The sequence below is a fragment of the Pseudorasbora parva genome, chromosome 5, assembly GCF_024679245.1.
Source record: "Pseudorasbora parva isolate DD20220531a chromosome 5, ASM2467924v1, whole genome shotgun sequence".
Classification (NCBI taxonomy): domain Eukaryota; kingdom Metazoa; phylum Chordata; class Actinopteri; order Cypriniformes; family Gobionidae; genus Pseudorasbora; species Pseudorasbora parva.
This window is the reverse complement of record NC_090176.1, coordinates 15,398,416-15,413,291: the sequence shown is the minus strand read 5'-3', so window position 1 is coordinate 15,413,291 and position 14,876 is coordinate 15,398,416. Positions and strand designations below refer to the sequence as shown.

Here is a 14,876-nt window from a genome sequence, read left to right as displayed (position 1 = left end):
TTCCACTGCCTGCATCTGAGCAGATTCTATCAAGATAAATGTATAAACTCGAGGGCTATGACAGTATGAAGTGGAGAAATTAAAGTCGTACACTCTGTTCAAGCGTTTTTCCTCTCACTATACCCATCAAAGTCTTAAACTAACATTGGCAATGAGTGCTTAAGTGGAAATAAAGACTCAGTATTGCTTCTGACAGCCAAAATAAAATGCGACTCGCATGAGAGTGGCATGATCCGACGTGCTGACTATTTCGGATGTCACGTAAGATACACCCTATTAAACTTGGCCGCAGAATTCAATAAGGCTCTTGGTGGTTTTATGTGATATGAATCAGCACTGATAGCAATGCAATGATTTATGGATAATGTGTTTTGGAATGCTTGGCAGTCGCTGCATGCATCTGTCTACCATCTGCGTGCTTCTCCATAAAAGAGAATGAGTTAGCTTGCTCCGCTGCGCAAACCCGAGGAGGCCCGTCGGTTGAAACGGTTAAAAATAAGCAAACACGGACTATTCTCGGTAGGATAGCTTGAAGGCCGCAGAGGGGGTATCGGAAGCTTTGTCAGAATGAGCCAACACAAATTCATCAATCCTTGAACAAACATCATCCTTCAAAAAGCTCCGGCGCTTCTGAGGGCTGTGTGGCTAACAGGAACGCTGCGTTTCAAGTAACATAAATAGTTATCTGAACAATAACATAACTTGTAAATGATTGTGGATATTTTGTTATTTGCCATACCAAAAGGGATAGTCTACCAAAACATGAACACAGTTCTTCTGCTGAGCACAAAACAAGACACAAGATATTTAGAAGAATGTTGGTAACCAAAGTGTTTCAGTTCCTGTTGACTTCCATTGTATTTTACTGGAAATCAGGGCTTGACATTATCATCCACCAACCTGCCAAATGCAGGTGGATTTCAGCAGTAGCGTGTAACACATCCATATAAAACGCATTTTATATAAAATATATACATTTTTCAATTGCAGTCTTTTATAAAGGTATCTAAAATAACAAACTAAGTGCAATGTAGTGTTGTCAAAAACAGATTTTTTCAATACATATCGATACTGAAATAGGCTATCTGAAACACTTCCAAAATTAACCCGCCTCCCCTCACTCATTTGTTTTGTTTGCTCCGGATGAACATTTTTGGTGTTACAGGGCTTGAATTTTGGCGTGGAATTTTACCTATTGCGCATAGTTTTACTCATTCCCGCAGATTTTGTGCATGCCCAAAGTGCGTGCACATAAAGCCAACTCATACTAAATTGAGGGTTTTTTATGCTGCTTATTATGCTAACACAATTAAATACACACAAAATAATTCCAGTGTAGGTAAATATTCACATAAACTGAAAATGAGAAAGAAAATGCATGTGTAACAGTATAATTTGTCTGTGCGTCAGGTCTTAAAGTGATAGCAGCCTAAAATACCTGTTGCCAGTTGAGATAATATTAAAATATCTATATGGAAGTTTTCCCCATAGTATCAATGTCAAAATTGTGGCCAGTGAAAATGCTGAGTGGCTAGTAACTTTGGAAAGCCACTAGCCACAGGCAGGTAAGCAAAAAAATATTAATGTCAAGCCCTGGTGGAAGTGAATAGGTACTGACACGGTTTCGTTTACAGCATTCTTCAAAATATGTTTGTGTGTGTGTGTGTTCCATAGAATAAAGTACCACAGATCGGGAATTAAATGAGAGTGAGTAAATGATGACAGAAATTGCATTATTTATTTATTTATTTATATATATATTTTTTGCAATGAAGTTGAACTCTCTCTTTAAATGTAAAGCTAAATTGAATAGAATCTGGAGAAAATGTTATCTAGGTTAGCAACACATACGTGAGCAGGCCATAGAGGCAGGATCCTCTTCTGCACGGAAGAAGTTTTTCTCGCAGCCGCAGTGGATGGAGCCCTCTTGGTGCGTGTAGCTGTGTGGAGGACACTTGGAGCACTTGACGTTCCCGGAGGAGGCCTTATAAAAGCCGGGCCGGCAGGCTGTGGAGACAACAACGGGAGGGAAGACAAATTAGGATGCTGGGAGACTCTAGCCAACAGGACCATTCATTACCCCATTACTATGCTGCCACTTTTAATGGAGCGAATCATTTCACATGACCATATGCATCGGTGGACACAATGGAAAGACATTTAATCATCTGCATGGACTTAAACAAACTAATAGCTGTACCAACAGCGCTGAGATGTGCGTATGGTCGGCCACACGCATATGCAAGAGAACATTATGATCTCATAGGAAAGAAATATTGTTTCTGAACGGCAACTAGTCCAAGTGAAGACTGTTTCTTAGTTCTCACAAGTGTCTCCTCAAGAGATTTAGAAGATATCTCAACAATGTCTTCAACTTTGATCAGATTTGCCAAGTCTGAAGTCTCAATATGAACTCAAACTTTTTTCATCAATTTTCATGACTAAATTATCCAAGCTGTGCTATTCATATTCACTGTATTGTTTCTTACTATGTCTCTATTTGTTCAGATGTTATTTGTTCAGAAACGCATCAAATTTATACTGAAAATTACTTGAATACACAATTTCTATTATTAACATTTTATTGTTATTTTATTATTTTTGTTACGTTTTTTACGTCGGTGTGATATAACTGTCCTGATGTCACGAGGAATAAACAATTAAAATAATGAAATTCTTAGAAAAGACAGAAACAGGAAATGATCCTCATGACTGTACAATACTGTTCAGAAGTCTGGGGTCAGTAAGATTTTTAAAAAATATATATTTAAAAAAATATATTGTCATATGATCCATAATAAATCACTTTAATACTAATTTGGTGCTCAAGGAACATTTCTTATTATCTTCTTAAGTTCAAAAAGCTCATGTCTCACTTGATAGATCTCACCGTTCAATTTTCAAAGAAAAAAGACTTTGATCATGTTTGGAGGTTCTTGTGCTACACAGTGATGCAACTGATTCGTTTATTGTGTTATTATACATACTTGGCATGATGACTATGAGAAAGTATATGACAGATCATAAAATCAAATTTAGGCTTGTTCACAATCATACATTTGGGCCAAATTTTGTGATTATATTTTGTTATGACATTCGGAGACCTCTTCAAACTATTGATCCAAGTGTTTTACTGAACACAATCTAGCTAAAATTTATAATTTATTTAAGGCTGAAATGTTGCACATATATGTTACAAGCAGAGTATTTATCATAATGTACTTTAAATAACTTTAAAACATTACAATTAATGTCAGAAAGATATCAGCTCTGCTGATAAATACCAGGAGTGATGTTGTACAATGAGGACGCTGTCACTTCGCTGGAAATAAAGTCACTGTCCTTACCAGTGCCGGAATTTATTTACATGATATACTGATTCATGAGCTCGGGAGCTGATTGAGACACACCCAGAGTGAAGGTGAGGAACTTAATTACACATGGTGATGAACTAATGACGAACAGCTGTGATGATTTGTGTCCATGGAAACAGATGAGAGGCGGGAAACAAAGACAAAGAACACAGGTGACTGATGAAAACAAAACTAAAAGTCCATGAAAACGAAACTAACTGACTATAAGTGTAATAACTACAAATAATATATGTCATATCCTAAGTCATTTTAGGAGGAACATTTTTATGTTTAAAGTTCAAAGTTTAAGTTTAAATTAAATATAATTGGAAAACCTTTTCAAAGCATTTCAAAGGATAAAGTCATAGATATGTGATAAAGTATGGTTAAAAATACTTAAAGTCTCCTTTAATGTCATATTCAGTGACTGTTTCATGAATTATGCAAATACACCTCTTATAATGAAAAAAAAAAAAACTGCTATTAAAGTGTACTCATCAGCTCATCCATCCCTATTCATGAGAATCCCATTCCATTATCCATAATGAAGAGGGAAAATCATGATGAGCTGGCTAATTACTAGGGCTCTCACACATCTGTATTCCACTCCCCAAGTTTGCAGGTTCAATACCTGATACAGTTGCTGAACCAAAGCTTCAAGTCAGCACCGTCTTCCTAGAATCAATTGAATTCTACTCCAGGGCAAGAAAACCAAAGGGGCTTTATTATTATAGAAGCAGCAAGGTCAGGCTCTTCCCTGGGAATACAGCAGAAAACCATCTTACCATTTAATAAATCCTATCTTGGGTGGGATGCATGCATCCACTTCCAACATATCAGTTATGTTTATTATGTTTATTATCTCACAGTCGACATTCCCACCACTTCAGCACACCTACATGCCTGTTGTTTCTCCTGAGAGGTTTTCTTATGCATAGTGTGAACAGAGAACGGCATGGAAAGTATCTGTGATGCATGAGAATGCAGGTTTACATTAACCTGTTTCTCCTCTGAGACTCTCCATTAGGGACTGCACAAAATGAAGCTGATGTAAAGAAGAAAGAAAAAAAAAGAAGTGCTCTTAATACCGTTTGTTACAGGAAATCTAATCCGACATACTTTTACCCTTGCAAATCAGAAAACACAGAGTCCCAAATGTGATAAAAACACACCTGTGTGGTCAGGACCACAGAGGAACATTTTATAACGCAGAGGTGGCTTTTTCAGACATTTAAAAAATGAATTTATTTACTTTAGATTAGGTCAAATTAATATAGATTTAAATTTGAATTATCTTTAAACGTAAACTAATTATTCTCATGACAGTCCAACTTAATTAAATAAATTTACTAATGTATATTTAATACAGCTGGTGCTATTTTTTATTTATATTCATTTATTAGCTTAATAATCAGAACCAGCATTAATCTCTTGAGCAATTTGAGCTACAGTAGCTCGTCTGTTTGATCGGACCACACGGGCCAGCCTTTGCTCCCCACGTGCATCAATGAGCCTTGGCCACCCATGACCCTGTCACCAGTTCACCACTGTTCCTTCCTTGGACTACTTTTGATAGAAACTGACCACTACAAACACTACTTTTTTATTTTGTTTTTTTGAGTATATCTCAGAGACACAGTGGGGTTCTTTGTTAATTTTTTCATTTGTCTTTATATTTTTCTCTTAAAAATCCTAGTGAAAATATTCTCATTGTTAACTAAAACTATTGCTACCATTAAATATATATATATATATATATATATATATATATATATATATATATATATATATATATATATATATATATATATATATATATATATATATATATATATATATATATATATATATATATATATATATATATATATTAATAGAATAATAATAAAATAAAAATACCAAAATAACACAGGTGAGAATTACAATAGATCTAAATGAGAGCCTTGTTGGCATACAGTATGAATATGTAGCCTCTTATGTGGACAGTCTCACATCATTTGATTTAAAATTTTGATTGCATACTTCAGTAGACAAATCTGAGCACAGTGCGAGTCATGGTTGAGATCTCATCTGTTAGATAAAAATGTGTAAAAAAAAAAAAATGTTGTTGGTCAGAGAAAGAAAATAACATTTTGACGACCTTGACAAGCAATGACCGTTACTTATAAATAGAAATAAATTACACAGGCCAAAAATAAACAAAGGAGATGCAAGACAAAGTGTCTCTTGGGTCAGTGAAGCAGGTGATGATGGAGAGAAAGGTGCCCCACTTTCAGTCACGAGAGCTCTTGTACTTGACAGCTCTTTAATAGAAGCCTAGGAAACCAATGGCTCTCGACAACATCATCCTCTCATCTCACCAAACTCTCATACTGCATTGAAAGGCTATGAATGACATTACCCAAAGCTGTGCCTGTGCTTCCTCCACGTAATCCAAACGCCTCAGATGTACAGGGGAGAGTTGAGTGTAGGGATGATGTATAAGTTTGTGTGTCTAACACGACGTGCTGAGGTGGAAGCGCTTTGTGTGTGTGAGCGAGACTGAGCTCGGGGGCTGTTATTGATTACACGTGTGCTGCGAGGAGACGTTGGGGCTCACTCCCGGGCTAACAGGCACGGGGAAGGGAGTGAGATCGCTACAGAGGGGCGCGGAGGTGATTTCTCATCCAGGCCTCCCAGCACACACTCCATATGCACTTGCTCTTAACAAGAACACACACATGCTCTCCCAAGAGCGACCGTTAATAAGGATATGAGAGATGATCTTATTACTTTGTCGATCTTTTCTTCGCTATCTTGATGATGTTTGATGGTGGGACGGTCGAGTAAAAACAAAGAACTGTGAAATAAACCTAACCCTAGGATAGAAAAATCCATTGTTTTATCAATAAAATGAAGAGCAAATGGGCCAAAATTTTCAGAAGAGATCTCAACAATAGCCGCTTTTTCACTGTTGGGCCAAACCATTCTCATTGCTTAACTGTTCTCTGCTGATCCAGCCCAGCCATTTTCCACTACACTCTCAGAAAAAAAAGGTACAGTTCACTGTACTGGGGCGGCACCCTAAGGTACAAAAGTGAAAAGGTAAATCTTTGTACCTTACTCACCCCAAAATGGTACATATTAGTACCCTAAAAGGTACATTTAAGAGTGCAAATTAGTACCTTAAAGGTACATAGTAGAACCGTAAAGGTATATATAAGTACCTTTTCGGTTTTGTACCTTAGGGTACTGCCCCAGTGACAGAAATGTACCTTTTTTTCTGACAGTGTATGGGGCTGATAACAGAGCTCTTCTGAATGTATTACAAATGCATCAGTCATTTTTTGATGTTTTTATTCCCTTTCTAGACATGGACCGTATAGTGTGCATACACTTTCATACGCTCTCTGACTACATATAAAATATCTTAAACTGTGTCTGAAGATGAACGGAGGTCTTACGGGTGTGGAACGACAATAGGGTGAGTCATTAATGACATCAATTTCATTTTGGGGTGAACTAACCCTTTAATTAAAAGTTGTCAGTGGTTCATAAGATCATTTAGAAAGTATAAGTAAATGATGATTAAAATATATGTTTATTAACATTTTATAAATTTTATGACTAATAAACTCTAAATGTACATTTTATACATATTATTACACATAAAGAAATAGTTTCTCAGTGTGTTAATAAATGCTTTATTAACATGTATTCCTACTGTAATTCATGATTCATTCTGGAAGTTTTAGTAGTTGTCAGTTAACCATTTTTTGTAAGCTAATGTAAAGTGAGGACTATTTATGCATTGTAAAGCTTTCACAAAAGAGATTTAAAGGCTGTTTAAAAACAGGCACTCCTTTTTTTTCTTTTTTTTTAAACAAAAACTCACTTAATTGTGGTCAAACAGAGAAAATAAGACGTAATAAGACAAAACAGATATCTTCATTACATTATCTGAACAATGAATCTGAATCCTGTGGGAAGGGGTAGCTATGTGATAAAATACACACACAAAAAAATGTTCCTCTGGGCTACAGGATAGAAAGCTGAAAAGACTCTTGTGTCATTGGTAACTGGTGATATGATATAAGGACAGACCTCCTTGTGACTAAAAAGGATCCTATCAATCAATAGAAGCATAATGTGATGACATGACGGTAAGTGCTGGCTAGATTCACTTACGGTAGTGTCTTTATACAGTAGCTGGCAGTGAGGGAGAGGATACAAGGAACAAATGCATTCATTCAGCACCCCCTGTTCAAACTAATTGCCTGTGAAACTGTATCTGACTCGTTGGCCCTCAAAAGAAAAGCCCATAGTAGATGTCCCTCCCCTGGGGAGACCAGAACAAAGTCCTCAAAGGTCAGATTCTCATTCCCGTTATCACTTACAAAATTCCCGATGTAAAAGATGTATGAGATAATGAAAACAGGAATTTTAAAATATAGTTCTAGTAAAAACACATTTTATACACAGAAGAAGAAGAATAGATAGATTTATGGAATCAATTATGAATCAGTTATCAAGTACTGAATCCTTAACATTGAATATTAATGCAACAGCATAAGAAACCATCATGTATAATTAAAAAGCAATCCATTTGTATCCATCCCAAATCAGAAGATGTTTTTGTCCTTTTCTACTTGGAAAGCAGAGCTTGGTTCATTTCCAGAAAAGTTGCATGTATAAAGTTTAAAATGAAGGTTATTTTGAGTTGAAAACCACTAAGCGAGCATCATGGGAAAAGCCCAAAACCCAATTAAAGTGCATGCATGGGTTTCATTTACACTGCTAATTCAATCACTGCCAACACTGACACCTCTAGAGCTCTCCGTTCAAATGACCTCTGACCTTGATCAATGCCTGCTTGGCACTCCTGCACAGCCAGAGGCCTGACAGTGCCTCTCTAAGCATATTCACATTGCATGACAAATCTAGTTTGTGGTCTGAAAGTTTTAAGCCACAACGGACTAAATAAAGTTTCAGAGTTTACACATCTTGTAAACATGCTAAAAAGTTACATGTGATCATGTGTTGAGGATAAACAAACACAGCAATACACAAACAAATTCCTCAGCACAACTGCACAATTAAACACACATTCGTAAATCACAGATTCACATATGTGTCCGAATTGTGTTCGTATAAGCAACCTCTCTTCACTCAGTGGTCCATTTGTAACCGCGGCCACTTAGGAGAGCTCAGCTGTAGCACTCAGAGAGGCCTGAAATGTGATCAGTGCTCTTCTGTTTGTCCTGGAACCTCTACAATGGCGCTCTCAGAGGAGAATGAGGCCGCCTCTCCTTGAATCAATACACGCTGCCTTGTAAACAACACCAATGACACCACCGAAATACCCCATTTCATGGAGCTTTTTATATAAAAAAGGATTCAAGAACACATATTTGGCCAAGGACATTGATGCCATATCATCACCTGCATGCTTGTTGTTCCTAAACTGACCTAGTTTAACTAAATTTTTATTTTTTATTTTTTTGCATATAGATACTTTAACTTTTTTTGGTAAATGAAATAAAACTGAAATAAATAAATTAATAAATATTAGATGAAAAAAATTATAAATAAGTTTAAAGGTCCCGTTCTTTGCGTGTTTTCGAAGATTTTCTATATGTTTACAGTGTGCAGTGTGCATGAGTTCATGTTTTGCGTGTAAAAAATGTACTTATGTACACCGCTGTTTTCTCTGTCCTAAAAACGGGCAGATGATTTCCTTGTTCTATGAAGTCCCTCCTTCAGAAAAAAGTAATGAGTTCTGATTGGGTCAGCGCGTACCGTGTTGTGATTGGACAGCAGCTTAGCGCACTTTGCCCAAAAGGTCCCGCCTCTTACCATAACGGGGAGATGCAAGCGCTGAATGCGCGCTCTTCTCCATGTGGCAGAGCAACAAGACCACGCCCCTATTTTGCGTGTACTTGTGGGCGGAGGGTTAGTCAACAAAGGTTCTAGTGACGTCATTCCTGCAGGAAGTGCAGGGGTGTAGTCCAAACCGGCCGTTCGCTGTAGGCTTTGAAAGGGAACTTCTGTTAAATAAAATATCTCGCCTGGCATTGAACTTTGAGCTTTATCATTTTACAGGTATTATTTATGCTCTAACAGCAATATTTCACAATAACTAAAGTTTGAAAGATGGAATCGCGAAGAACAGGACCTTTAAGAAATATTTAATATAATAATTAAATAATTAAATATGAAAAAAGCAAAGTACATGTGGCAAGGGGGGCGTGGTTCAGCGAGGTCTGCAGCGGGAGAGAGAGCCGCGGGACAAGCGGTAAGTGAGTGGATTGGAAGCAGATTAATAACACCTGTCTCTTGTTCTAGTAATGAGCGCGGAGAGGGAATAAAACCTCGGTGGAACCGGAGATCAAGGAGAGAGAGAGATCGGACGGTTGATACGAGCGCACAGAGACTGAGTTACCGGAAGCCGGAAGTGCCGACCCGGAAGTAATCGAGCGTCTATGAGAATCCACACCGCAGTGTGTGTTGTGAAGTTTATTACAAGTTTTGAGTTATAAATAAAGAAAGTATCAACCGTCCAGCCGACCCCCGTGTCCTCTTCCTTCCTTCCATTATCGAACTTACTACAGTGGTGCCGAAACCCGGGAAGGAAGTAGGACCGCGCCGCCGCCATGACAACACCAACGCCCTCCGCCACGCCGTTTGCGGACATCATCACCGCTCTCGCGGCCCTCCACCAGGAACAACACCAGTCCATGCTGGACCTGCGGGCGGACCAGGAGCGCCGTTTCGAGGCCATCGTCCGCGGCCAGCAAGAGGACCGCGAGAGGTTCCGGAGCTGGACAGCCCGGGAGGTTTGCACCGAAGCCGCCGGGCTCGCCAGCGCACCGGTCCACGTGCCCCTACATAAGATGGGGCCACAGGACGATCCCGAGGCCTTCATCGAACTGTTCCAGAAGGCAGCGGAGGCCTGCGGGTGGCCCCGGGCACAGTGGCCGGTGCGCCTCATACCACTGCTCACGGGAGAAGCCCAGGCGGCCGCTCAACAACTGCCGGTGGCGAACCTCCTGGATTATGAAGACCTAAAGAGGGCCATCATCCAGCGGGTCGGCCGGACCCCCGAGCAGCATCGACAGCGGTTCCGCTCGCTGGCGTGGGGTGAGGCCGGTCGGCCCTTCGCGATGGCCCAACAGCTCCGGGACGAGTGCCGCAAATGGCTATTGGCCGGTGGAAGCGACGTGGACCACATCGTCGATCTGGTGGTACTGGAGCAGTTCATCGCTCGGCTCCCCAGGAAGACCGCCGAGTGGGTCCAGTGCCACCGGCCCACGTCGCTGACGACGGCCATCAACCTGGCGGAGGACCATCTGGTGGCGTGCCCGGGGGTCGGCGAGCCCCTACTAACTTCTCCCTCTCTCTCTCCCCCCTCTGTCTCTCCTTCTCGCCCTGTCCCTCTCCCTAGGTCCCGCCCTCCAGGGCCCCCTCGTATTCCCCCCAGAGGTCGGGGTGGAATGGGCCCAGGGCAATACGGGAGTTCGAGGGCCCCGCCCAGGGGGGCGGGGCTGCTGGGGTCGGGCGGGGATAACGGTTCCGGTTCCACCCCCCCTCCGCGCTCATTTTCCAATCCACTCCCCGCCGCAGGGGCGGCGGGCAGGCCTGGGCTGGCCTGCTGGCGGTGCGGCGACCCGGACCATTTTGTGGACCGATGTCCGATGATGGACGTCGGGACAATGATCCGGGTCCCGGACTTCCAGCGGACCACCCCTGATCAAGCAGGAGAGTACCAAATTCCTGTGAGTATCAAGGGGGGTACATATCAGGCCTTGGTGGATTCCGGCTGTAACCAAACCTCGATCCATCAAAGCCTGATGCAACCGGGGGCATTGGATACAAGCCGCATGGTTAAGGTGCGGTGTGTGCACGGGGATGTGGTGGAATATCCGGTTGTCCCAGTCACGATACAGTTTAGGGGAGAAAATCATAGTGTTGAGGTGGCGGTTAGTCCCCACCTCCGGCATCCGCTAATTCTGGGGACAAATTGGCCCGCCTTTCCGGCATTATTGGGGTCGTTATGCGCGGATGCCGCTTGGGAGAACAAGGCTAGGAACGGGGCGATGCGAGTGCAGGTTGGCGAGACTGATGCGGGGCCCTCAGGAACCGCTTCAGAGGAAACGAGCGGGGTCGAGAGACTGATTCTCTCGGACCGCGATGACTTCCCTCTGGAGCAGTCCCAAGATGAGACTCTAAAACATGCTTTCCAACAGGTCCGCACTATCGACGGTCAGTCCCTTCAACCCGCCTTGCCCGTCACGTATCCTTATTTTGCCATAATTAAGGATAGGTTGTATCGAGTGACCCAAGACGCTCAGACAAAAGTGGATACAACCCAGTTGTTAGTACCAAAGAGCCGCCGGGAAATGCTTTTCCAGGCGGCTCACTCTAACCCAATGGCGGGCCACCTGGGACAGGCGGCCACGCTGAATCGTTTAATGACCCGATTTTTTTGGCCAGGCATTCACGACAATGTGCGCAGGTGGTGCGCGTCTTGTCCTGAATGTCAGTTGGTGAATCCCCTGGCCTCCCCAAAAGCGCCATTGCGCCCCCTTCCATTAATGCAGGTCCCCTTCGAGAGAATTGCGATGGACCTCATCGGGCCATTAGAGCGATCCGCACGCGGACATCGTTTTGCGCTAGTTATCGTGGACTACGCAACACGATATCCGGAAGCAGTGGCTCTCCGCAACATCTCGGCGAAGAGTGTTGCGGACGCACTGTTTCGTTTAATCTCCCGAGTGGGGATTCCGAAGGAAATCCTCACTGATCAAGGCACGGCGTTTATGTCACGCACGTTAAGCGAATTATACGGGTTATTGGGCATCAAATCGATTCGGACAAGCGTCTATCACCCACAAACAGACGGCTTGGTCGAACGATTTAATCGCACTCTTAAATCCATGATCCGTAAATTCGTACAGGAAGACGCCAAAAATTGGGATCGGTGGTTAGAACCCCTCTTATTCGCTGTGCGAGAGGTCCCGCAAGCCTCCACGGGGTTTTCCCCCTTCGAGCTTCTCTACGGACGACAGCCCCGTGGGGTGCTGGACGTCCTACGAGAAACTTGGGAGGAGGGGCCTTCTTTGGCCAAAAACGAAATTCAATATGTGCTGGACTTGCGAACAAAACTCCACACCTTGGGGCGGCTATCTAGGGAGAATTTGTTGCAAGCCCAGGACCGCCAAAGCCGGTCGTATAACAGGGGTACGAGACTACGCAAATTCACACCGGGAGAGAAAGTGCTTGTATTACTCCCGACATCGAGCTCTAAATTAATGTCGAAATGGCAGGGGCCGTTTGAGGTCGCTCGACAGGTTGGAGATCTCGATTATGAAGTGATACGGTCCGATAGGAACGGAGCACGGCAAATATATCACCTCAATCTCCTGAAGAAATGGAATGAGGTCGAATCAGTGTTGTTGGCGACGGTGATCGGGGGAGAGGATGATCTCGGGCCAGAGGCGAGCATCAAAGCACAATCGGTCGCACTGGCCCCTGGGGGAGATCACCTCTCACCGTCCCAACTCACTGATCTTTCAAAACTACAGGCGGAATTCGCCGACGTGTTCTCGCCACTACCGGGCCGTACCGACTTAATTCAGCACCATATCGAGACCGAGCCGGGCGTGGTAGTTCGCAGCCGGCCGTATCGTTTACCTGAACACAAAAAAAAAGTAGTTCAGGAAGAATTAGGGGCAATGCTCGATATGGGAGTAATAGAGGAGTCCAACAGTGACTGGGCGAGCCCGATCGTTTTGGTCCCTAAAACCGACGGCTCGGTCAGGTTCTGTGTGGACTACCGCAAGGTGAACGCAGTGTCGAAATTCGACGCGTATCCAATGCCGCGGGTTGACGAGTTGCTTGATCGGCTGGGCACGGCTCGATTTTATTCGACATTGGACTTAACGAAGGGCTATTGGCAGATCCCCTTGTCTCCATTGTCCAAAGAAAAAACAGCCTTCACCACGCCGTTCGGATTGCACCAATTCGTCACGCTTCCCTTCGGTTTGTTCGGGGCACCCGCTACCTTTCAGCGCCTCATGGACAGGATTTTGCGTCCCCATGCCGCATATGCTGCTGCCTACCTGGACGACATCGTGATTTACAGTCACGATTGGCAGCGGCATATGCAACATGTCCGGGCGGTCTTGAGGTCGTTGAGGGGAGCGGGGCTCACGGCCAACCCGAAGAAGTGTGCAATTGGGCGGGTGGAGGTAAGGTATCTGGGCTTCCACTTGGGTCATGGACAGGTGCGTCCCCAAATTGATAAGACCGCCGCAATTGCGACCTGCCCGAGGCCCAAGACCAAAAAGGAGGTAAGGCAGTTCTTGGGGCTGGCGGGATATTATAGACGGTTTATACCAAATTATTCGGACCTCACCAGCCCCCTGACTGACCTTACTAAAAAGGGGCTACCAGATACGGTCCAATGGACGGAGCCGTGCCAGCAGGCCTTCACCCGAGTTAAGGCTGCTCTATGTGGCGGGCCGCTTTTACACTCCCCTGACTTTTCTCTCCCTTTTCTGTTGCAGACTGACGCGTCGGACAGGGGGCTGGGCGCAGTCCTGGCCCAGGAGGTGGAGGGGGGAGAGCGGCCGGTGCTGTACATTAGCCGTAAGCTCTCGAAGAGAGAGGCTAAGTACAGCACCATCGAAAAGGAGTGCCTTGCCATCAGGTGGGCCGTTCTCACCCTCCGCTACTACCTTCTGGGGCGGGAGTTCACCCTCTGTTCGGACCACGCTCCTCTCCAATGGCTCCACCGCATGAAGGATACCAACGCGCGGATCACCCGTTGGTATCTAGCTCTTCAGCCTTTTAAGTTCCAGGTGGTCCACAGGCCGGGTGCTCAGATGGCTGTGGCCGATTTCCTCTCCAGAAATGGGGGGGGGGGGGGGGGGGCTGCAGGCCGGACGGCTCCCCGGCCTGAGTCGGGCGGTGGGGGTATGTGGCAAGGGGGGCGTGGTTCAGCGAGGTCTGCAGCGGGAGAGAGAGCCGCGGGACAAGCGGTAAGTGAGTGGATTGGAAGCAGATTAATAACACCTGTCTCTTGTTCTAGTAATGAGCGCGGAGAGGGAATAAAACCTCGGTGGAACCGGAGATCAAGGAGAGAGAGAGATCGGACGGTTGATACGAGCGCACAGAGACTGAGTTACCGGAAGCCGGAAGTGCCGACCCGGAAGTAATCGAGCGTCTATGAGAATCCACACCGCAGTGTGTGTTGTGAAGTTTATTACAAGTTTTGAGTTATAAATAAAGAAAGTATCAACCGTCCAGCCGACCCCCGTGTCCTCTTCCTTCCTTCCATTATCGAACTTACTACAGTACACAACATCACTACATCTAAAATAAAGTGCTCTCTCTCTCTCTCTCTCTCTCTCTCTCTCTCTCTCTCTCTCTCTCTCTCTCTCTCTCTTTATATATATATATATATATATATATATATATATATATATATATATATATATATCCGTTTTCACAGTATCCATTTTAAGGAAACAGATGAGGCTG

The 14,876-nt window shown here is 43.7% G+C and overlaps 2 protein-coding genes across 3 annotated transcripts in view; one reads left to right on the top strand and one right to left on the bottom strand.

Moving 5' to 3' along the window:
* Window positions 1–14,876, bottom strand: part of epha3 (eph receptor A3) — a 144,999-nt gene that overhangs the window by 72,494 nt on the left and 57,629 nt on the right. For both annotated transcript variants that reach the window (XM_067443296.1, XM_067443295.1), the window contains exon 4: window positions 1,852–2,007. In XM_067443296.1, the coding sequence (XP_067299397.1) occupies window positions 1,852–2,007 (156 nt within the window). The remainder of the gene's footprint in view (window positions 1–1,851; window positions 2,008–14,876) is intronic.
* LOC137075094 (uncharacterized) lies at window positions 9,575–14,682 on the top strand. The gene is made up of 2 exons (XM_067443298.1): window positions 9,575–11,107; window positions 14,425–14,682. Exons 1-2 carry the CDS (start codon window positions 9,986–9,988, stop codon window positions 14,425–14,427), a joined length of 1,125 nt encoding a protein of 374 aa, XP_067299399.1. The 5' UTR covers window positions 9,575–9,985; the 3' UTR covers window positions 14,428–14,682.